At 42.9% G+C, this 25128-nt stretch overlaps 2 protein-coding genes across 5 annotated transcripts in view; one reads left to right on the top strand and one right to left on the bottom strand.

Annotated features, from left to right (window-relative positions):
* Nucleotides 1–880: 880 nt before the first annotated feature.
* On the bottom strand, nucleotides 881–4068 carry LOC311106276 (B-cell CLL/lymphoma 7 protein family member B-B-like). Its single transcript, XM_084148563.1, has 6 exons — nucleotides 3900–4068; nucleotides 3334–3409; nucleotides 3141–3228; nucleotides 2749–2919; nucleotides 2433–2536; nucleotides 881–2270 (listed from the first exon to the last, which is right to left on the bottom strand). Exons 1-6 carry the CDS (start codon nucleotides 3989–3991, stop codon nucleotides 2199–2201), a joined length of 603 nt encoding a protein of 200 aa, XP_084004689.1. The 5' UTR covers nucleotides 3992–4068; the 3' UTR covers nucleotides 881–2198.
* A 5353-nt stretch (nucleotides 4069–9421) lies between these two features.
* LOC311105464 (huntingtin-interacting protein 1-like) overlaps nucleotides 9422–25128 on the top strand; it is a gene marked incomplete at its 5' end in the record, with an annotated part of 61401 nt that continues 45694 nt past the window's right edge. For 3 of the 4 annotated variants that reach the window (XM_084147628.1, XM_084147627.1, XM_084147625.1), the window contains 3 exons: nucleotides 9422–9541; nucleotides 24328–24391; nucleotides 24937–25079. In XM_084147628.1, the coding sequence (XP_084003754.1) occupies nucleotides 9422–9541; nucleotides 24328–24391; nucleotides 24937–25079 (327 nt within the window). Of the gene's footprint in view, nucleotides 9542–15550; nucleotides 15942–24327; nucleotides 24392–24936; nucleotides 25080–25128 lie in introns of those variants that run through there. The other variant, XM_084147626.1, reaches the window with a different exon arrangement.

Raw genomic sequence — 25128 nt, 5'->3', positions numbered from 1 at the left:
TACTTATTTTCCACCATAATTTGCAAATAAATTCATAAAAAATCCTACAATGTGATTTTCTGGATTTTTTTTTCTCATTTTGTCTGCCATAGTTGACATGTACCTATGCCTATGATGAAAATTACAGGCCTCTCTCATCTTTTTAAGTGGGAGAACTTGCACAATTGGTGGCTGACTAAATACTTTTTTCCCCCACTGTAGGTAGTAGCTAGAAATAAAGTGCAGGAGCTTGTAGGGATTTGTAGTCTTGCATGATGTCTACATTGATGCTAATAAGCTTTTTTGAATCTGAGAGTAAATAGAGTGGAATATATTGCTAAGAGTCACGTTATCTGAGAGAGATTTAAACGGTTATCAAAACGTCACGCCAGAGAAAGCCTACATGAAACACCAACCTTGTTTGAAGTGGTTCTAAAATGCCCTATGGGAAAAATGAATGGTGAAAAAAAAGTTTTGGAACCATTTCCATGTTTGACCGCTAGGTGTTATGGGTATTATGATGCAATCCACTGTGGGGCTCTGTTGCTTGGGTGGGCTGGGCACCCCCATAATTGTCAAATTTCCCTTTACATTTAGATTCAGTATCCCTGTCTGAAGACATATTGTATGCATTAGAATATAGAAAACTTACCTTATTCCCCTATAATCCACTTTTGGTTATATTGAGTGAACTATCCCTTACATTCAATAACAAGCAATTAAATATTTCTTATAATGAAAATGTTTAGTATGACAGGGAAATTGTATTATTTACAAATAATGAAAACGCTACAATCATGTTTTTACAATAATTTATACTGAAATTACATTTCCTATAGTGATAAGAGTTACTTACTTCCCATGGATTTTAATGTTCAATCAAGAGTCATTCTAGCATCTCTATCAAGTGTCATGAGTTTATTTCATGAACTGCTTAACAACCCACAGTGCTAAGTCTGGAGACTGATGGCCAGTCACGGCCCAAGCTTTCTATGTATAGATTGAAGGCTCAAGGCCATGGATTTGCAATCTGATAAAAAGCAACCAGGTCAAGTGGTCATCCTATATGGCGAAAAACATTTAGGCCAATTATTTGAGAGTATGGGAGTCAAAAGATGCAAAACGAAAACACAATATCCACAACCATATTTTACTATGGAGCAGGGTATATTCCAGCATCTGCATCACTTTTGCAGCACAAAATAAGCACTTGAGAGCATGACCCACCTGACCATAAGAAACAAACTCTGAATTACAATACACAATACTTTTCAACCTTGTTCACCATTCAAACTCATGTTATGCCAGTCACATCCAATGCCCTATGAAAATTTAACAAGCAAGATACAGTATATCAAAAAGGATAGACATGACAAACAGTTTTCTAATCTTCTTTGCAAAGCGAAGTACAAATGTAAAAAATTATTTCAAAAACTTCAGCCCCATATTCAATTAAATCCAGTGACTGGAATGAGTTTTCCCTCATACTTCCTGTGCTTATACGAATAGCATAACATATGAGACACTTGGCTGACAGAAAATAAATATATAGTGTATATTTTAGAGCGATAGGCACTTTCTGTGAGCACGACTATGTACAGTGTAATGCATTAAACGGCTTAAAATTCCTTTCAAAGCTGAGAAAGTAAAATAGTATTTTAAAAAACAACTTAAAACTGTGTTAAAACAATAACTTCAACTTTCTTTTTAAATGTATTCCATGAGTAATGACTTGATTAACAGAAATGCATATTTTATGATAATGTATCTACAGATAACTGCCTAAATAAAGTAAACACCAACATAAAGTGTCTTAATAGGGCGTTGGGCCACCACTATCCGCCAGAACAGCTTCAATGCACCTTGGCATAGATTCTACAAGTGTCTGGAACTCTATCGGAGGGAGGCGACACCATTCTTCCACAAGAAATTGCATAATTTGGTGTTTGTCATACTATGGGGCATATCCATGGTTGCCAAAATGATGGCCATAATAATGGCCTGCCCTGCATTTTTATACATGACCCTAAGCACGATGGGATGTTAATTTCTTAATTAACTCAGGAACCACGCCTGTGTGGAAGCACCTGCTTTCAATATACTTTGTATCGCTCATTTACTCAAGTGTTTCCATTATTTTGGCAGTTATCCGTATGTCCCATTTGAGCCTTCAATAAAGACAGTGCATGGGTTGCATGCATGTCCATCCAGTCAACTAGTTATCTCAGTACAGTCTTTTTTTCAGTGCAAATTTTCTTCAATGAAGGGGCTCCTGATCCCTCCTCTTCTTCCTGTTAGAAATATTGGTATTTAAATAAATTGATTATGGTGATTTCTTTCATGTTATTATTAAGAGCTTAAGCCAATCACAACTTTTTTGCAGCAAATATATTTTATTTTTTAAACACTAATAAAAATGGTCATATCCTTTATTACTATAGAAAATGACTTACCTCTGTGCATGGAGCTCTTACTCGGACACCAAGGGGCAAAACCAGGTCCTCCTTGATCAATGTGGGAGGCTCATCAGCAACTTCATGTGCTGGCTGGGACGGTTCTGCATATAGAGTGAAAGACTGAGTTAAACACTTAAAAGGCATTGAGATATTAACTGTAATATAGCCAATATAGTATACCTCAGTTACAGGAGTGACATAATAGCTAGGGCCCAGAGTTTTTCCTAGTCAGGTTACAGGGTCTGGAAAAGCTCCTGGCCCTACATGGGTGCACTGTGCAGTGTGATGGTGTAGTATGCTAAGCCAACTGTACCGTCCACACTCTCCTGGCCCAGCATGGGTGGTTGAGTGTCTTCGGCCATGCGGAGTGTTGTGGTGTGAGGAAGAGGACTGACTGCCTCACTGGCGTGCTGGGAGCTGGAGCTGCTGCTGTCCATTTTGGGCTGGTAGACATCAGACAGGAAACTCTGGTTGCTGCATTCATCTGTGGTGAAGAGAACAGGGGCAGTCTTGAACGGTATCATTTTCAATTCAGGAGGTAAATTGAAATTCCAAATAAAAAGTATGTAAAAATATTTGTATATCTGCATTTAGTGAATTTCCATGGAATTTCCCCCAACCCTGTTATATAGAGTATTGCAGTGCTGTAAAACCTGATCCAAACACAGTGGTGCTTGTGCTTCTCATAGTCAGTCAGTGCCTCACCAAGGAAATCCAAGGTAGAGCTGGTGTTTTCCAACACCACATCTTTTAGACCTCGAACCTCTCCAGTTATGGATTTGCTCCGGTATATCTGAAAGAGAAAAGGAGAGAGTAAAATAGAGCCAGCATGGCGAGGTTGTTCCATTCATGAACCATATGATAGCCTGATGCAGTCATCTTTTATTAGATACCATACCTGTTTAGTGTCTGTCACAGGCACCCACTTGAATATGCGTAGGGATGTGTCTCCCACAGTTACCCACTTCTTCTCCCTGAAAATGAAATGTAATAGAACAAAGAATATATCTACTACATTCAGTAACAAAAAGCATTAACCAAAGATTCTGCCGGGGTTCGCTCGTTTACTGGTGGCTATGCATATATGCATAGGGCTAGGCTATATAAATAGCCTATGTGTGAGATTATTTTATTTATATGTGCAAGTGCATTTTTTGCCTAATATTCCTGAACCTCGCCGAGGGAAACTGCTCAGATGGACGATGTATATTTTCAATGTGGGTCACAGTTATATCAGAATGCGTAACACTGTAACAACATGTGGACAAGTGTAGCCATTTTGACAGATTGTGAAAAATTCCGTTAGTCCCGCCCATAGAATTACCGGGCTTCGGCAGCCCCGTCTCTCCATTGGCTGTTGTTTCAGTCACTCACCAACCCTTCTAATATTTTCCGAGTGAAGTTTGTTGTGTAGCATTGCAGATGTTTACATTTCATTTACATAATCCCCGCGGTTTTACTTACCATTTACGCACTTTTTCAATTGCTGCCAGCACCTTTTTAATGTCATCTTTAGCACGACTTCGTGTCTCCGCGCGACCTGACCGTCCGGACATCTTTAGTTGTTGTTACTTTTTGGAGATGTCTTTTCTTGCAACTCCAAACTTGCAGTGTGCTTACTCCTCCAATAGGCTAATATTCTCGCGAGGTTTTAACACCCATTATTTTTTCCTAATGGTTGGTTTGTCTGTTTTCTTCCTCCTCCCCATCATCTTTGATCTGACGTCATCACCTTACCATTGACAGTAAAATAATAGGTTGTTATCATTTTTACGTCATTTAGCAGACGCTCTTATCGAGAGCGACTTACAGTTAGTGCATACATTTTATTTATTTATTATTATTACCCCCCGTGGGAATCAAACCCACAACCCTGGCGTTGCAAACGCCATGCTCTACCAACTGAGCTACATCCCCTGCATGCCATTCCCTCCCTTACCCTAGACGACGCTGGCCCAATTGTGCCCCGCCCCATGGGTCTCCCGGTCGCGGCCGGCTACTACAGAGCCTGGATTTGAACCAGGATCTCTAGTGGCACAGCTAGCACTGCGATGCAGTGCCTTAGACTACTGCGCCACTCGGGAGAGATGGAATTATGATGGAAATTATGGATATCTGGATATTTTAACCCCCATAAATGACATTAACATAATGAATCAAATTGGATATAGTGTTGATTTTACGAAGTTGATTTACAAAGTTCACTATCAGATTGATGGGATGAGAATCCTTGGGTATGATAGGAAGTGAGGGGGATGAAGAAACTACAATAGAAAGGGAGTGATGAGATCCAATTATGTACAGCTGGAGCTCCCTCCCTGCTTACTATCAATCATATGGCCAAAGATGTTTATAATACAGTATGTGTTATTATGGGCTTATCTTTTTAGTCTTGTAGAGGGTAGCACTGACCAATAAATACTGATATGACATGCATTTGTAAGCTCAGTTCTATTGAGCAAACCAGTGCTTGACTTGGACTGAAATTGGTGCCGGTACTCATTTTGTGTGCCGTTACTGTTTATATTTAGGTGCAGGAACTCTGCAATAGTTTTAAGGCAATATTCTATCAGAGGTGCAGGAACTGAAGCAGTAGAACATTTTAGGTGCAGGTACTCAGTTCCGGTGAGCTCCTGCCCAAGTCAAGCACTGGAGCAAACAAATATTGATTGGCAGGCTCAATCAGCAGGGTGAGATATTTTGTGTATCCTTTATGTATTCTGATCTTATCGCTGTGGCTAACTACCTCAACTAGGACTAGAAAATACCCCGAACAGCGTAGCAGCAGAGCTGACCTGGATTTAAAAAACTGTATGTCCAATACTATGACTGTGCTTGATTTAGTTTGATTGGTACAACGGAACCAACGGGAAAATCCTCCAAACTAAATCAACCACACCTCATTTGACATTTCACCCAGCCAGATCAAATCAAATCAAATTGTATTAGTCACATGCTTCGAAAACAACAGGTGTGGACTAACAGTGAAATGCTTACTTACGGGCCTTCCCAATGATGCAGAGAGAAAGAAAATAGAGAAATAATAGAAAAGTAAAACACGTTATAATAAAAGTAATACTAGATACACAATGAGTAACGATAGCTTAGCTATATACAAGGGGTACCAGTACCGAGTCGATGTGCAGGGGTACGAGGTCATTGAGGTAGATACAGTATGTACATACTGTATACATATAACTATAATCCTCTGTAGCGCCTTGCAGTCGGATGCCAAGCAGTTGCCATACCAAGCGGTAATGCAGCCAGTCAAGATGCTCTCAGTGGTGCAGGTGTAGAACTTTTTGAAGATCTGAGGGCCCATGCCAAATCTTTTCAGCCTCCTGAGGGAGAAGAGGCATTGTCATGACCTCTTCGCGACTGTGTTGGTGGGTTTAGACCATGATAGATTCTTAGTGATGTGGACACCGGGGATCTTGAAGCTCTCAACCCGCTCAACTATAGCCCTGTCGATGTGAATGGGGGCGTGCTCGGCCCTCCATTTCTTGTAGTCCACGATCAGCTCCTTTGTCTTGCTGACTTTAAGGGAGAGGTTATTGTCCTGGCACCACACTGACTTCTTCCCTATACACTTTCTCATCGTCGTCAATGATCAGGCCTACCACCATCATGTTGTCATCAAACTTAATGATGGTGTTGGAGTTGTGCAGGAAGGGACTAAGCACGCACCCCTGAGGGGTCCCCGTGTTGAGGGTCAACGTGGTGGATGTGTTCTTGCCTACCCTCACCACCTGGGGTCGGCCCGTCAGGAAGTCCAGGATCCAGTTGCAGAGGGAGGTGTTCAGTCCCAGGGTCCTTAGCTTGGTGATGAGCTTGGAGGGCACTATGCTGTTGAACGCTGAGCTGTAGTCATTCTCACGTAGGTGTTCCTTTTGTCCAAGTGGGAAAGGGCAGTGTGGAGTGCAATAGAGATTGCGTCATCTGTGGATCTTTTGGGGTGGTATGCAAATTGGATTGGGTCCAGGGTGTCTGGGATGATGGTGTTGATGTGAGTCATGACCAGCCTTTCAAAGCATTTCATGGCTACGGATGTGAGTGCTACGGGGCGATAGTCATTTAGACAGGTTACCTTGGCGTTCTTGGGCACATGGACTATGGTGGTCTGCTTAAAATCTGTAGGTATTACAGACTGAGTCAGGGAGAGGTTGAAAATGTCAGTGAAGACACTTGCCAGCTGGTCAGCGCATGCTCTGAGTACGCGTCCTGGTAATCCATCTGGCCCTGCGGCCTTGTGAATGTTAACCTGTTTAAAGGTCTTACTCACATAGGCTATGGAGAGCGTGATCACACAGTCGTCCAGAACATCTGGTGCCCTCATGCATGGTTCAGTGTTGCTTGCCTCAAAGCAAGCATAGAAGGCATTTAGCTCCTCTGGTAGGCTCGCGTCACTGGGAAGCTCGCGGCTGGGTTTCCCTTTGTAATCAGTGATAGTTTGCATGCCACATCCGATGAGCGTCATAGCCGGTGAAGTAGGATTCGATCTTAGTCCTGTATCGAAGCTTTGCCTGTTTGATAGTAAGTCGGAGGGCGTAGCGGGATTTCTTATAAGTGTCCGGGTGAGTGTCCAGCTCCTTGAATGTTTGAAAACCCAGATCGATGTCCATTAAATCTTGCAAGTCTGTTTCTGTTAGGGATTTTTAAGATGATGGACACACACACTGTTCACACACACACTATTCACACACACTATTCTATTCTACATCATAACATATCACTTAATGCATCAACATGGCTCTGCCTGATAATGAGGATACATATCAGTATGAAAATGTATGCACTCACTAACTGTAAGTCTGCTAAATAATAAGAGCGTCTGCTAAATGACTAAAATGTAAAATGTAAATATCAGATGGAGGTGACCTAGGGCCAGGAGTTTGCTCTGGTCAGGTCATAGATATAGCCTTACTAGGAACCAGAGTTTTTTCTGGTTAGGTCACAACCCATCTTCCCTCAATAAGAGGATATGAGAGCTCTTCACATGAGAGAATAAGTAACACACAGTACATTCCTGGAGATTCAATCCCAGTTGACAAACAAGACAGTAAGATAGGCACTGCCTAGCAGCACTACTGTCAAAGTACTGTACAGAAAACCAGCCTGTTGCCAGCTATCAAATATGAGAGGGCCAGCAGAAACCATGGAAATGATCTAATTCAAGGCCCACAGAAGTGGACTGGTGACCTGCAAGCTCCTGTGATCTACATAATGACATATTATAACCATATCCATAAAAACACATATTATGCACATATTATTAGACCATAGGGCGGCGCACAATTGGCCCAGCGTCGTCCGGGTTTGGCCAGGGTAGGCCGTAATTGTAAATAAGAATTTGTTCTTAACTGACTTGCCTAGTTAAATAAAGGTTAAATATATATATTTTTTTATATTATAACCACCATATTATTCATTTACTTCCGGAGATTAATTGTTTACTCTGATTCAAAAATTAATAGGCCACTTGCATGCTGTGTCTATTATGTAGGCTATTGTAGCAAAAACTCAATTAGACACTGACTGTAGGCCTACAGTCATAAACATGGACTTTTCCTTCAGGCTTATCTATATTTACATTATCGTGATAAAGTCTGTACTAACAACCCAAACGCTATCATGCGCCTTTAATTATGCGTAATTACGCATCATATCAAAATCAATAATAGTCCAATAATATTAATGTAGGCGGGCACCAGCGGAATTCCAGCCAGTCGTTGACATTTCTGGGAGGAGTCTATGACAGTTCTACCTGGGCCATAGAGAATGATAGAGGCCTCTAGCGGCCAAAAGACCATAACCATGGGCAGCGCAATTGAGAGCTTCCACAATTTTAATGCAGTCAACGGGCTGGGATTTTCCAGCCTGGTCTCATAGACTAGACGTAACATAGTAAATGTAAATCCGGGATACTCAAATTAGTATGATGTTATGTTTGGCATGGTTAAATAAGACAGAAGGTATAACGCAAAGGTCTAGTGAAGGTCTGGGAAACCAAAGGTTGCGTGTTCGAATCTCATCATGGACAACTTTAGCTTTTTAGATAGTTAGCAACTTTGCAACTACTTAGCATGTTAGCTAACCTTAACACTTTAACCTAAATCCTAACCCTAACCTTAACCCCTAATTTAGCTAACGCCACAACAAATTGGAATTTGTAACATATCATACTTTGGCAAATTTGTAACATATTGTACTAATTACAATTCCTAACATATTGTACGAAATACAATATACAGCATATCATACAAATTGGAATTCGTAACATATCATACCACATGGATGATGGACATCCACATATTAATACCTACTAAACGTAACATATACTAATTGGAGAGCATGAGGATAATATTTTTTAATCAGTTTAGTGCACCAGCAACCCCACCTTCCGTCAGGTTTAATGCTGCGTTTGTAACCAAGTGGGAAGTGGGAATTTACTACATACAACTGGGAAAATCCACTTGAACCGCCCTCCAACTGGTAATTACTAGTGGGAAACTTGTCTATCATCCTGAGCTCCCATTTCTCCCACATGCTGACCTCTGACGTCACCTACTAAGAAAATGACCTTGATAACAGCATTTTGGCAGTTAAATGCAAAAAACGAAGCATTATTTATAAAAAGCCATCTATTAATATGTTTTTTAAACACGAATTTGTTTACAAGCATGATAGCTGTACTTTTAGTTTATGGCTTACACAGCTTGTTGTGCATTAGCCAATCTGCTTTTCTCAACGAATTCAAAACACTTGAATTAATTTTTGACTTCACAACTAGTAAATTCCCACCTCCTACTTGGTTATGAACGCAGTTTAAAATACATGACATCGCCTACAGAGTGAGATGCGGTGGACAGGCGAAATTACCTCCTGAATTGGTCGACTGCCTGAACTATTATTGTCCAATTTAATAAATAATTTGATGATATCTTTGTAGAAATATTATTTTCCATTGGAAATTCTAAAGAGACACAATGGACCGAGTGAAGAGCTCCATGCAGCAAGTACCGAACCCAATTCCCAAAGCGCTGATTCGTCGGACCGGTGGTGCCAACAGCTTAGAACTTGAAAAGGAGAACTTTGAACGCGGTCAGGTAAAGCACTTGTTTAGTGGGAATTCGGGATTTCTTGTACAGAATTAGAAGGGCCTAAGAAATGTGAAGATATTATAATAGTTCTGGTAAAGCTTCGAGTTGGAACCGTCCGTTCCGTTGAAGTTGGAAATTATCCGTTCAGCGTGAAGATTCATTTGCTTGACTGATTGGTGCTGCCTCGCAGGTTCGGATTTCCATGGAATTTTATGTGAACATTGCTCATGATCTATGCGCGAAGGTGTGCGCGCCAACTTGACCTAAATGAGCGAGTGTTTACAGGAATGCATTGTTTACGATGTTTGTAGTACAATGCAGTACTATAGGACCACCACACAACAGCAAGCCAACATCATCCCCCCTCATTCATAGCAGTGGGTAACATCTCTGATATGAGTTTTTGATGGCTATGCCTCAAATAGCGTACCACCCGTTGGAGCAGAGACATATGTTTAGTACTTCTACTAAATTAGGAAAAGTATCGTCACAAAGTTGACATTGCAAAGATTATATAGACATGACATCAGTGTTGGGTCTTCAGTGCAAGATCAAAATCTGAAATAGGTCAGTCCTAAGAGCACAGATTTAGGTCTTTGAGAAATTCGGCCTGATAAAGAACAGAGGCTGGTTTACCATATCTCAGGAGAGGTGACGCCCACATAACTGGAGAGAGAGCGAGGCAAAATGCTGTATGTGTCTGCCTGGACTATCCATAAAAACCACTACCATGAATCGAACTGCAGTAAAAGCCTTTTAGTGACTCCTGGACACAGCACTAGAACCAATAGCCTGAGTGATATTGTGATGGGTTCTGGAAAGTGCTATCAGCCTACATACTGGGGTGTGCGAGAGAGAGCTGGGTGGGACTATCATTGTTGCTTTTATACAGGGAAATAAATTGGGAGTAATGAAGAAAGGGTGGAACTGAGCAGCACTGTTTGTTGATGCCCTTTAAAGGGGCAATCCGCAGTTCAAACAATAACAAAGCATTTTGGTAAAAAGCTGAGGGATGGGGCTGGAGAAATGTAACCACTCTCAAATTCATAGACAGAGCTATGGATGCAAGGACTGACCAGCCATGATATCAACATTTGTGTTTTAATCATGTTTTGAGGCTATATGGTGTTTGTTTACATTTACTTTGTTTACAAACATTGGAGTAAAGCAAGCTAATATTTTGGGTTCTGATGGAGTAGGACAGTTAAACTAAGCTCATTAGGCATTTATAAGTTATTTTCTTCTAGAATCAATGGGTACATATCATTCATTTATAAATCCAGATTGCCCCTTTACTGGTTTTGCTGTTCTATGAATTATAGATCCCATATAGCTGACAGGCTGTTACTCAAGAGCTGAAGTCCAGAAAAACGCATGCTCATTTTTCATGCACACTGCTGAGCTGTGTGGACAAGACACTTCCTGTATGGTGGTCAAGAGACAGAGTTTTGCTGTCTCTTGTAGTCATAGTGTGCTGTGACTGTGACATTGATTTTAGATGAAAGCCTAAACTTGCACATTTAGCCTATCACACCACATTCCTCTCAAAATTGCTCAAATCGGATACGACTCCTAATCTGGTTGTAGCAGTTGTTTTTGTTATGGTTGATTTTTGATGGCAGTCCTAAAGCTGTTTCATGGCGGAGGGAGGAATCAAATAAATCTTGCTGGTGCGTTAATATAGGGATCAGCCCTGAGTTAATCTGATCTGATCCGTTGTGGCTCGGATCTGCCTGAATCTGCTGGCTTTCACCACTGTCCCAAAACCACCAGTCTGGCTCTGCTCTAAGACCTTTCCAGCTCCTCTGTTCAGGCACAAGCTCCCTAATACAATCTAGCCTGGTCCCAGATCTGTTTGTGCTGTTACACCAATGACCATAGGAGTTGGCAAAATGCAGTCTTTTTATGGTGTATAGAAATGTGCATTGACACAGAACAAGTTTCTAGAGGAGACTGGTAAGGGTGAAGTCATGGGTTCCAGGGCTCCTATCTCGGCGAGGTTTAGAGCCTGATAGTCGGGTAAACAACAAGGGTGTGTTCAGAGTCAGAGTACTCGCTCCTTCATATTGTCCGCAGAATTATAAAAAGACCTCGCTCAGGCCCAGATACAGCATGCGTGTAATGACATGTTTAGTGACCTGACTCTATGAAGTCCCAGTTGTACTGCTACATAACAGTTTCTCATCAGTCATGAAACGTAATGGCAAAGTTCTTGAAAAAGAGCTCAATTACCATCTTGAGAGAAACTACTTTAGTCGTTTCAGCAGTCCACCTCCACTTGAACACTGTACCACTTTAACTAACCATTTAACTTCCAGGGGAGAGCTGCTATCCATCTCTTTCTCGTCTGGAATGACAGGCCGACTTTGTCTTGAATCACAATAAAAGCTCCCTGGTTTCATTAGTTTCTTTCTAGCTATTCCTGAAATAGGCTAGTAGGCCTAGACTACATGTTGATGTTTTTCCATCCATCTTCCCTGGAATGCACTATGGTGATGATTAACACCACTGGTGTGGTCAGAAACCATAGCTAAGTACTGCCTGCTACAATGACTGCTTGTCTGTCTGGATAGTCGTCTGAAATGAGAGAAACAGGGCTGCGTCTGTGGGAAGGCTACTTCCGTTCAGCCCGACACCCCACTTTAGAACTTCTTCTGGGTCTCCCAGCTCCCAGACTGGGCTTTCTATTGTTGGATACATCCTGAGAGTGATTCCACCCACAGCAGTGTGGCTTACATAATTATGGCCTTAAATTTAGATCCAGATTATTCCTGCCTGCCTCCCTGCATCCCACAGCTCTCCAAGGCAGGCTGCCTCTGGATATTCAGTACGGGTCGTTCCATGTCATTTCAGCAAGCCATGACCCCCACCATCTCAGATTGTTCTGAAATTGTTTCTGTTAGAAACAGATAAGATTAGCATTCCTGCAACATTATTTGGTTGAAATATAATTATATATCTGAGAAATTAAGCTAATTGATTTTACCCAAATTGGCCATTTTAATTTATAGGATTAATATAATATTCAAAGAATCCAAAGATATCGTCAAAAGCCGCCCACGGAACCTCCAATACTCTGAGCCGCAGCTCCATACTACTTGTCTGACATAGAGAACTGATACTCGTTGTTGGGATGGGATTGGCGTGGAGGGTCCGTGGCTGACAATTTCTTTGGATTCCTCATGTCTTACTCATTGTTAGAAAAAGGTTTGGTCCAAATCGGATGTCAGGTACTATATTTATTGAATATTATATGAATCCTATAAATAGAAATGGCCAATTTGGGTGCAATCAATTAGCTTAATTTCTTAGAGATCAAATTATATTTTAACGAAATTAAATTTAACTAAAGGAATGCTAATCTTATCTGTTTCTAACAAAATAAACAATTTCAGAACAATCTGAGATTGTGGGTGTCGAAATCCACTTGTGCTTTTTGAGAATATGAGAGTCATTCTGACACTTTTGGAGGATGTTAACAGTTTGCTTCTTAGATCATTACATTTACATTTAAGTCATTTAGCAGACGCTCTTATCCAGAGCGACTTACAAATTGGTGCATTCAACTTAGGATAGCCAGTGGGACAACCACCCCTTTTTTGTTGTTGTTGGGGGAGGGGGGGGGGTAGAAGGATTACTGTTATACTATTCCAGGTATTCCTTAAAGAGGTAGGGTTTCAAGTGTCTCTGGAAGGTGGTCAGTGACTCCGCTGTCCTGGCGTCGTGGGGGAGCTTGATCCACCATTGGGGTGCCAGAGCAGCGAATAGCTTTGACTGGGCTGAGCGGGAACTGTACCTTGGTTTGACTAAGAGATAGCCGTGCCACAGCATACCTTTGCCTCTGTCTGGTAATCAATGCTGCCCGCCCCACCGCCTGTGCCCCCTTTAGTGGGACACTGTGGTGCCCTGGCAGTTGTGGAATTTGGGGGAGGATCCACTGCCATGTCCCTTGGTTACAAGCAGCACAGTAGGGCAGACCCAGACAAGCACTCTCTAATCTCTCTCTCTCTGTTACACACACTCTTGGTCTTCCTTTCTCTTCCTGCCTATGTAAGTTACCCCCACCCTGTGCTTGTACCCTGTCATTATAACCAGAGAGAGTTGGAGAGAGATAGTTACACACACACATACACACGCACTCACAGAGAGAGCGAAAGCGGCCCGGGCCCATGAAACCACTGAGGCAGCAAAAACAGCAGGCACTGGCCTGTGGCCTCATTGCACCGGCTGTAGATTAAAAAGTCCTGGACATGAGTGGCAGGTCAGCCATTGGAACAAAGTGCTGAAATGAGATCACAATGGCATTAACTCTGGCTTTAATTTGGAGTGGATTAGATATTTTACAACCTGAAAAAAGTTAATTGGACAATGGATGCTTAGGTTACATGATCACAAGGACATACATTTGTATTATTTACTTTTAGTTCATCATTACAATAATACTTGTGATTTGTAGATCTAACTTTCTGACTTTATATTATTATTGCGTAAATCCATTATAGCTTAGTGGATATTGTTGACACACAGTAGCGATATGCCGTGAGTCTGGCCAACTGGATATAAGGGCCTACTCAGCAATGAAATGCCGTTGTGACCTACCAGTAAGTTGATTTTAGGTCTGGAACGGTTTTGTCTCAGACGTGTTCAAGGCCATTATATGAACTTTGCCCACAGAATTGAGACAGGGGCTTTCACCCTTGAAACTTGGTGTGATTGTGTGTGCTTGGCACCACCATCACTAAGGCGGAATCAATGTATGGGGACCCAGGGAAAAGAGAAACTCAGAAGTTTTTCAAACAATCAATATTCTACAACTGACTACAACATAAACATGATACTCATAAAGGCCTAGAGTAGTGGATGTGAGAATTGCAGCCTCTCCATAGAGCCGTGCTCGGTGGGTCCACCCACACCGTACCAGGAAGTGAAGAGACTGTGGTGAAGAGCAGGCTTTGTCTGAAGAGAGACTGTTTGTGTGGAGCGGCCAGTCTGCCAGCAGGAGAATGGGTCACATATTGATTACCGTGGACAATGCTCCTCAGTTGGCCCTAGTAATAATATAATAGTAACTTTAATTGTTAATGTGCTTTTCATGCATGACCTGCAAAGATTTCAGAAAAAATATTTCATTTCATGTGTTCGGTACCACATTGCTGAGGTTATTACTAAAGAATGATATGCATGGTCTAATATTGACTTGTTTCTGCTTTGTCAAAGTTTTTTTTTTTCTCTAATTAAGGAGCCTACTCGTTTCCCACGGGGGCCAGTATGAAAAAGGTATGCACTCACTAACTGTAAGTCGCTCTGGATAAGAGCGTCTGCTAAATGACTAAAATGTAAAATGTAATAGCTATCTGAAATGATCTGAGCTGTTCGATTTTTTGTGAAGATTCCAGATAGTGCAATAATTTCATGATTATGATATAAACCTGTCTGAGAGTAACCAGAGGAGGGCACTATTTACCTAAAATTACACTGATGTAGGCTAAAGTTTATAGCCACATTGCCTCAGCATAGTTGAAGACTGAAAACGGCTCCTTTTTGCAGTGTCACCACATAACGTTGATATTGACAGTGACTTACTTTAATTATGCTATTGTAGGCTACACTTTTCGTATAGCACATCCTATTTCAATATGGCCCATAGACATAGGCCTACATCAGAGAGTAATGTTATGGCCACATGTAAGCAGTCACCAAATCACTGATTATTTGTTGCACTGGTGATGGAAAGTTACATTGTTTACCATCATGATGATTTGCAGTGTGCCCAGGAGCGCTGCTCTGGTGTCTCGGCTTCTCATAATTTATTTGATAGTTTTTTCAGGATAGTATAATTTCTTACATGGTGATGTACGAGGTTCGTTTGGGCGGGGGGTTGTGCCATCCCCAGTCTGCACCTATTGTCTCACAGAGAGAGCACGCTGTTGTTTACACAAAATCCCCAGACAGATATTCAATTCCCGATGTTTAGAAACTCAGTCACCACGTCGTTTTTAAATATTGCAATCTAAAATGGTATGAAACATATGCGAAAAATACACGAGGTGGAGATGTTCCCGTGTGTAGCCTACTCTAGGGGCAGGCTGTCGTTTTCAAGACAGTTCGGTTCCGCTTCTCGACAGTCGGATGCTGTGGCTGCGATCCCCCCTCTTAACTGAGCACGTATGACCGGGGAGAGGAGAAGGGACACGGAAGGAAAGATATTGGAGAGCATTTGATACCAAATCGGGACACATGTTGAGTTAACGGGCCCACTCCACCACCCTCTCTCCCTCATAAGCGTTTCTAGATTTCTCCTTTCCCAGTTGTAGACTATTCTGTTGAAGTATTGCCAGCGACCCGATTCGTCTTTGAGCTCACAGCCACCCTGCATTTTTCTGGGACTATGGATCTTAGTAAAATGGTAGGTTTCCAGATATTTCCAGTGAACATTATTGCGGAAAAGGCGCAACAGATATGTATGTTTGGGGTGGGAGCGAACAGATTTGTTACCAGGATTGTTTCTTCTTTAGGAAATTACAAGTTAGGATACTTCAGTCCGGCTATATGTTCATGGTCGCTCTAAATCAGTTGATGATCATGTAACTGTATCGACGTGGTGTTTTTTAAGTTGTCCGTGTAGGCTATGGATTGTTATAGGATAGTCCAGACTCCAGTCAGATGCATGTTTTAGTGTAGGCTATAACTAGTATATTTGTCTATAGTTTGCTAATGAATTACCCCCGACTGATCGGATGTTTCCCTCTTATTTTTTCACAGTAGCCCGTTCTCTATGGTCATTAGAAAACGTAAGCAAACGCACGTTTTTCACGGTGACTAGAATGTCAACGAGCTATCTGATTGTAGTGTTGTTTTCTTGGACGATAGCGATGTCAGTCAGACTTATGGTAGCCCAGCTGCTTTGCAATGTGTGTCATGGTCAGCTAAATACTTTCTATAAGGCTACTAGAGATAGCAGCATATCTAGTAATAGTTTGGATTGCAAAATACATTTAAAACATTTTACTAACCACCAGGGACATAAGATATAGCGTAACAAACCATACATGATTAGTTCGGACTAATAATCACTTTTACTGATAGACAACCATTACATTTTTATTACAGCATGAGTGTCATTGCAAATATCATGGCTGATAGTGAGAGGCAATGCATGCTGTTGTGAATGACTGATCATGAATGGCCTACAATAGATGGAGAGCATTGATTAGTAATTTGTGAATAGGGGAATCCCCACTTGAGAAATCCCCTCAGGGTCAGTTCAACACTGGCTGGACTTGGTGTGAGAGTTCCAGAGCAGGTGCACTAGCAGGGCCAAAGCACCAAGGCTGCCCTTTCAGTGCCAACACAGTGTAGGCTACTCTGGCTCCATATAGAGGGGTGGGGGAAGGGGGCCAATACGAAAGCATCTCCAGGGGCTTTGTGCTCCTCATTGGTGTTGAGGTAGCCGTTGAGGACACACAACAGTTTGTTTGAGACAGACACTGGTTGTGATGGAAAAAGCTCCTCAGTTGTTATTGGAATCAACACAGATTGCTCAAAGTCACTTTATAAATGTTATTGGAGCGCTGTTCACTGCTCTGTATCAAACAGACAAAGCCTCACGGCTGCTCTCTGAGGCAAGTTCCTCTTTCTCTCGGCCAGAGGAAGATAAAGGCCTGCCTGCCTGCCACTTGCCTGTCAGTGTCCTCTTAGCCCATACGCTTCTGCTTTGGTTATTTAAGACTGTTTTACATTTCTACAGTGTCATAGCATCGTTATCAAGGTAAATTAGTGTAAATGTGCATAGAGAAATCACAAACAAATTCAGCGGCTGATGTGCTTGACCTTTTTACAGTGCTTTTATGACGTCAGTACTTCCTTCAGGAAGTTAGTTCCACTAATTACACAAAGCAGATAGGAGGCCTCCTTCACAGGAGATTGCAGAAAGCTGTCTTGTCAAAGGAGGCTCTTAAACGGACCATGGGGTTTAGGTTTTATTATGCTAGCCAGGGCCTTTGGCCTCCAGGGTCCACACTCTGGCCAGTATGTCTCTTGAACCACCTGCTGTCCTGTCTTCTAGCCTAAGCCCCACAGTAACAAAAGGCTGGTGTCGGTGAGGTCATAGACTTTGACTAGCTCAATGCTGGAGGTTTTGAAGTGATAATGGAGTCGTAATAGACATGAGACAATGAGAAGTAGGGCGACAATACAGTAGTTATATATATATATATATATATACCTATTCGGTGTAAAAATATTTAGGCCTACCAGTTTGATTCTGGACAGCTTTATATTCACAGTATTTTGTCATACTTTGGTCCTGAGTAAGGTCCAGAGTTCTTTTCTGAGCACATGACCTGACCAGGAAAAACTCTTGACTTAAACGGGGAGGGACTACCTAAAGTTGTCCAATAAGAACACTCATTTTCTGTTGCAAAACATTTTCCTACGGTGTGCCATAATGAACACAACCCTGGTCTAATCCATGTTGGCTGTGTGTTCACATAGACAGGAAGAGTGGCCATGCTGGAGGGATTGTCTTTTATGTTTCCTTTCCCCACCGTGCCAGGCTCTTAAAGAGGTGTAGAGTGAGTGTTCCATGGGAGCGGATATCGATGTGAGCAAATTTGTAAAACGGTCCTTTATCGAAACAAGTAACACAGAGGGCCCTTTTTAGTGTACTGACATTTTAAAAGGGGTGGAGTTCCAACCTGAATAAATAATATAACCTAAACCCTCTCGCTTTTACTCTCTATAGCTTTTACAGCTTGTTGCTTTGAGGGACATTAATAATATGCATGGTTTTCAGTTTTCAAATTTGCTTCCAAAAAAGGTGTGTGTTTTTAAGTGCATAGTAGGATGACTGTTATTTCACAGTCTTGTCTAGTGTGACGTAATGTGAAGTGAGTAACCTTTCAGTAAGTGGCTAGTAGGTCTTTTTTGTTATTTCAAAATGTCCATCTAAAGCAATCCTTGTCAGCAGGAGAGCACTATTAGTGTCAAACAGCTACAAATTGTGTGTGCTTGTGTGTCCTCAGGTAGGGGGGTAAAAGTTTTAAAGTATGTCCAGTTGACCTTTGGGGCCACCTGGAAGAGGCTGGCAAAGGAAACATTATAAAAGGGGAGCTGGAAAGGGGAGCTGTGAGGTCTGTTTGGGTTGGCACAGGGTACTAGGCCTGAGGAGGAGGTGGAGGAAGAGGGGAGGAGCTGGGTACATTTTTCGTCAGGCAAGAAATGGTCAGGACAGGGTGTGCCAAGACAGCAAGCCTGACTGAGTGCCCCTCTCCCCCTGCTCTCTACCACCCCCCAGACCCACTGACCCTCTCCGCACCACAGCACCTCCGTGTACAGTGCCGACGCATTCACAGGCAGCGATCCATGTTTCCTGTTTTCATTCCCTCCCTCCACCCTTCCCTGTTTACCCATTCCTCTTGAGGTGGTGGGCAAGACTTAGCAGTACCACCGCAGCAGCCCACCATGCACCTCCAGTCCATGGTGCCTGATAAAAGCACTGTGCTGTGGGAACAGGGAATAGTGTGTGCTGCTTGGCCCCTGCTTGTGTTTTGGTTTGGTTTCAGCACTGCGTGAACAGCAGATAATCTAAAACACTATCAAGACCACCACCGGAAAAGCACTCTTCTTCCCTGTCAGCCATGTAGGTCATGTAAGGATGGCAGCTCCCCAAACTCTTGAGAACCCAGGTTTCATTATTTAGACTATTATTTTGATTGGATTGATTACGTTATTTGATTGATTCAATCGATCAGACTTTTTGTTGCACAGGAGTAGAGGGTGCTATCTCTAAATGCAGATGTTTTTGGACCATCATTAAGTTTATTCTGCTGTTCAACAAGTTTCCTAGAGCAGTGATATAAATATACTGCGTTGTCGTCATAATCATCTAGTGTCCTAGTACCGATATGTCTGCAGGAAAAGCTTGGAATACAATTTTTTCCCCATTATGCCATTGGATGTTAGTCATGTTCATGTCAAGCAGTCAACCATTATTCAAATGCTTTCTTTGGGGAAATGACTCATCAATGAGAGATCACTGCATTATTAAACGGGCACTGACTGGGCGGCTTTTAAGGCACCGGCTGGGTCCTGTGCAGTACTAGACAAAACAGGCTCATGCTGAATCCAAAATCCACCCCTAAGGCCTTGGCACTCCTGTAGATCTCAAAGGATCTGATAGGTTTAAGCAGTATGGTAATTCCTTCACCTTGCCTTCTGATAGGCTGGGTGGAGTTTTCCCCATATTGCTTGCACCTATCCTTTAAGATCAACAAGTGTGTAGGCCGTTAGGGTTTGTTTCTTGACAGTGCCACTGCCACACAGCCAGGCGAGGACTAGCATATCAATGGCGATGAGAGAGGCCTCTAGAGTTCTCTGTGCATGACATAGGGGTCCCAGTCCAGACTAGTCTGTCTGTGAGGCAAGCCTCATCCTCTGTCTAACCTACCCCAACCCCAACACACCCACCACCACCGTCTGTTTCTCACCTCCTAATTTAATTTGATAGCAGTCACCATCTCACTTCATCGGCTGCCCATGCTGCGATGGGATGAGTTAATAGGCCTGTCGATGCCAGCGAGCCGCTCCAGCTTCTAGTCCCATTGGCTTGCCAGGAGTCCTGGGCAGCTGGCACTCTCTTTCAGATGGATGACAAAGTCGCTCTGTGGACTAATTGGGCCGTTCCTGTGTGGGAACCGCTTGCACAAGTGCTGGGAGCCTTCCATCGTTCCTTGGTTTTTAGAAGAAGAAAAAAATGAAGGGAAGAAATTATGTGGGGTTTTAACTGAAATGTAAGAGTAGACACTATTTTTACACAGAACAAAAATATAAACGCAACATGTAAAGTGTTGGTCCCATGTTTCATGTGCTGAAGTAAAAGATCCCAGAAATGTTCCATATGCTCAAAAATTGTATTTCTCTCAATTTATTTTCACATTTGTTTACATCCCTGTTAGTGAGCATTTCTCCTTTGCCAAGATAATCCATCCACCTGACAGGTGTGGCATATCAAGAAGCTGATTAAACAGCATGATCATTACACAGCTGCACCTCGTGCTGGGGACAATAAAAGGCCACTCTAAAACGTGCAGTTTTGTCACACAACACAGTTGGCATGCTGACTGTTGGAATGTCCACGAGAGCTGTTGCCAGAGAATTGAATGTTCATTAATGTCTCTACCATAAGCCGCCTCCAACGTCGTTTTAGAGAATTTGACAGTATGTCCAACCGGCCTCACAACCGCAGACCATGTGTATGGCGTTGTGTGGGCAAGCGGTTTGCTGATGTCAACATTGTGAACAGAGTGCTCCATGGTGGCCTTGGGGTTATGGTATGGGCAGGCATACAGTGAGGGGAAAAAAGTAATTGATCCCCTGCTGATTTTGTACGTTTTAATGGTAGGTTTATTTGAACAGTGAGAGACAGAATAACAACATAAAAATCCAGAAAACGCATGTCAAAAATGTTATAGATTGATTTGCATTTTAATGAGGGAAATAAGTATTTGACCCCACTGCAAAACATGACTTAGTACTTGGTGGCAAAACCCTTGTTGGCAATCACAGAGGTCAGACGTTTCTTGTAGTTGGCCACCAGGTTTGCACACATCTCAGGAGGGATTTTGTCCCACTCCTCTTTGCAGATCTTCTCCAAGTCATTAAGGTTTCGAGGCTGACGTTTGTCAACTCGAACCTTCAGCTCCCTCCACAGATTTTCTATGGGATTAAGGTCTGGAGACTGGCTAGGTCACTCCAGGACCTTAATGTGCTTCGTCTTGAGCCACTCCTTTGTTGCCTTGGCCGTGTGTTTTGGGTCATTGTCATGCTGGAATACCCATCCACGACCCATTTTCAATGCTCTGGCTGAGGGAAGGAGGTTCTCACCCAAGATTTGACGGTACATGGCCCCGTCCATCGTCCCTTTGTTGCGGTGAAGTTGTCCTGTCCCCTTAGCAGAAATCTTTCTGATTGAGAGGGGTTCAAATACTTATTTACCTCATTTAAAATGCAAATCAATTTATAACATTTTTGACATGTGTTTTTCTGGATTTTTGTTTTGTTATTCTGTCTCACTGTTCAAATAAACCTACCATTTAAAAATTATGGACTGATCATTTCTTTGTCAGTGGGCAAACGTACAAAATCAGCAGGGGATCAAATACTTTTTTCCCTCACTGTAGGCTACGAACACAATTTGCATTTTATCAATGGAAATTTGAATGCATAGAGATACCGTGACGAGATCCTGAGGCCCATTGTCGTGCCATTCATCTGCCGCCATCACCCCATGTTTCAGCATAATGCACGGCCCCATGTCGCAAGGATCTGTACACAATCCCTGGAAGTTGAAAATATATCAGTTCTTCCATGGCCTGCATACTCACCAGACATGTCACCCATTGAGCATGTTTGGGATGCTCTGGATCGACATGTACGACAGCGTGTTCCAGTTCCCGCCAATATCCAGCAACTTCGCACAGCCATTTTAAGAGGAATGGGTCAACATTCCACAGGCCACAATCAACAGCCTGATCAACTCTATGCAAAGGAGATGTCGCTCTGCATGATGCAAATAAATGGTGGTCACACCAGATACTGACTGGTTTTCTGATCCACGCCCCTAGCTTTAAAAAAAGATATCTGTGACCAACAGATGCATATCTGTATTACCAGTTATGTGAAATCCATAGATTAGGGCCTAATTTATTTATTTCAATTGACCGATTTCCTTATATGAACTGTAACTCAGTAAAATCTTTGAAATTGTTGCTGCATGTTGCGTTTATATCTTTGTTCAGTAAAGAAGATGCTGAATGTGTTCGACTGTATTTGCAGTATTTCTATCCAAGTGGAATCCAGATATGAGATGTTGTCCTTTGTCCAACCATAGGAGACTTTGGACGGATATATGGCTCTGTGTGCAGTGTTGACATGATGGCATACACACACACACACACACACATCTCTTGGCTTGTGCTTGATTATGTAACAACATGTAGCACCAGTGACCATATCAACCCTGCATGTATGTTTAATGATAGAAGGCATGGCTAGTAGATCTGAGCATGGTTTGTGGTTCATCCTCTGCAGGGCTACAAGCTAAGCACAGAGACATGGATGGAGTGGAATTTGAACCACGGAGCAGTGTGTGTTGAGAGATGTTGGCCAGCTCCGCATTCCTCTCTTCCTCCTTGTCCTCCTTCTCCTCTTCAGAAGGCACAGCTGTGACCTAATTAGACAGTCACCCTGTGAATCGATCTTGTCAATACAAAGCCCTTCTTTGTCACCTTGAGCTGTGAATATGCCATTTGTAATGAGGCTGAGAGAAAAATACAGAAATAAACATAGGCTATTTTGTCTACTCTTGTGATGACTCTTGCACCCCTAGTGAGTATACAGTTTTGTTGATTTGATCATTATAGAAACAATCTACATGTCCAAATGAACAAGGTGTCCAAATGATCACTCAGAATATACATTTTGGGGGTTCGACTTGTGACTTCCTCATCGTACACTTCTGGTGTGCACTTTACTCCAACCAAGCATGACTGTGGAGTGTACTACTCCTAGGCTATTCCTCTGAATGCCATGGCCAGCAAGTTATTCCTTTGTGTGAAACCAACACACTGCCTGCGCTCCCAGTGAACCACCAGTGAAATGGACCTGTGATGATTTATCACCCTCTGCTTCCCATCCCAGAGAGGACTCAGGACATTATTCAACCTGGCCTGTCCTTTCATGACCCCCCCCCAGCCACTCCACTTCAGACCTCCATATCACTGTTCTTTGTCGGAGAACATGCTAAATGTGACCCAGCTATTAATTTAAAGCAGAGATGGGCAACTGGCGGCCCAACCCCGTTTGTAGGCCCAGAGATCAATTTCTAAAAAAGAAAATAATTAGGAACTCAGTCGAGGTCTCAACTTCTGTTGAGAGTTAGAATAGTAGAATACACAAGGTGCCATTTCAAAATGTGGATGTGCATCAGAAGTATTTCTCTTGTTATGTCAGTCACTGACAGACACTCAATTAGCCCATGTCAGCACAAACCATTTGGATTGGTAAGTTACTCTAGCCAGCAATCTAAACTTGTAGTAATTATGGACCGGGGGGGGCCCCCATTGATTTTGTAAGCCACTCTCACTCAGATATCATATTAACATGACATAAGGCATGGCACATTTTGTAGAATTGCAGGAAATAAGCTTAAAAACTGCAAACATTTCTCTCCGCCCCATGGCAAAATGTGTAGAATGGCATCAAACTTGCTTTAAAACTGCAACATTTTCTCTTCGCCCCTTGGCAGAATGTGTAGAATTGTAAGAATTTTACTCAAAAACGTTCTCTCTGCTGTGGGGGGCCACAAAAAAATAAATCACAGTGGGGGGCCCCAAGTTTAGCTAAGGGTCCCCAAAAGGCTAGGGCCGGCTCTGACTGCATGTGTGGGTATGGACGTGGGTATGCAGACCTGCGAGTCACTGCGGCCCCTCATAGGTTCAGATTATTTGTAACCCCCCCCCATCAAAGTTGCCCATCCCTGATTCTTTTAAAGGATCAGAGAAGGGGAGGAGGTGGAGGTGCATAGAGGGGCTGCTTTTTCTCTCAGATGGAGGCCGAGATCAAATAGGCCTGAAAGGGATACTCCAAATAAAGAATTATGTGTGTGTGTGTGTGTGTGTGTGTGTGTGTGTGTGTGTGGTGTGTTCCCCGAGTGACAAGTGAAAAGCATTGCACTGATTGGTGTTTTCTGTCTCTTTCCTCTCTCCCTCTCCTCCACTTCCTCCTCTGCATAGGCTGTGAGCATCAACAAGGCCATCAACACGCAGGAGGTCGTTGTCAAAGAGAAGCATGCCAGGAATATCCTCTTTGTGGAGCCGGGTGTGTCGCTGTGTGTGTGTGGCGCTGTGTGTGCAGTGTCTGTGTTAGTTGCGCAGTGTGTGTGTGTGCGTAGTGGGAGCGTGTGTGTGTGTGTGTGTGTGTGTGTGTGTTGGATAGAATCTGTTTTTCTCTGACGATAGAGGAAGGAGAGCTGTGTTAATGTTGACGCCCATGTGTTTGTGGAAGCTCTTAATTGTTCCTTCATGACTCAGGGTTATGTTCGTGCAAAACAAAAACAATAATGTAACGTGACCCTGATGTCTGCCGGGACCAGGCCATTAATTTGTGTGTGTGTGTGTGAGAGCGAGAAAGGGACCGAGAGACAGACTGCTCTGTACGGTCTTTCTGTGAGATATGATCAGAGATATGTGGGAGATTTTTAGCCCCTCTTGAGAGAACAGTGAAAGTTGAATAGGCAAGCAAAACACCTCTCTATATTAACCCCCCCCCCCCAGCAGCCTTCGTCAGAGTGTGTGCTCTCTCTGCCATCTCCTGTGTGTTTCTCCTTGACTGGTCCGTCTCACCCTGTATCCTGGGGACCCACCATGAGAAGGGCGCCCACACCTTCTGGGCGGCGGTCAACCGGCTGCCGCTCTCCAGCAATGCGGTGCTCTGCTGGAAGTTCTGCCACGTCTTCCACAAGCTGCTGCGAGACGGCCATCCCAATGTAAGTCTGAACCCACCAACACAGCCCTGATGGAACGCATACCTTTTTA

This window comes from Coregonus lavaretus (genome assembly GCF_964263955.1).
Source record: "Coregonus lavaretus genome assembly, chromosome: 30".
NCBI lineage: Eukaryota > Metazoa > Chordata > Actinopteri > Salmoniformes > Salmonidae > Coregonus > Coregonus lavaretus.
The sequence above is the reverse complement of the archived record's forward strand: the minus strand, read 5'-3'. Positions and strand labels throughout refer to the sequence as shown.

Excerpts from the sequence above, each read along its gene's own strand:
- LOC311106276 (XM_084148563.1), bottom strand. The coding sequence starts at position 3,991 with ATGTCCGGACGGTCAGGTCGCGCGGAGACACGAAGTCGTGCTAAAGAT. Across the intron at positions 3,229-3,333 it reads CTGTGACAGACACTAAACAG|ATATACCGGAGCAAATCCAT; the intron begins GTATGGTATCTA and ends TTTCTCTTTCAG. Across the intron at positions 2,271-2,432 it reads TAAGAGCTCCATGCACAGAG|GAAGAAGAGGAGGGATCAGG; the intron begins GTAAGTCATTTT and ends TATTTCTAACAG.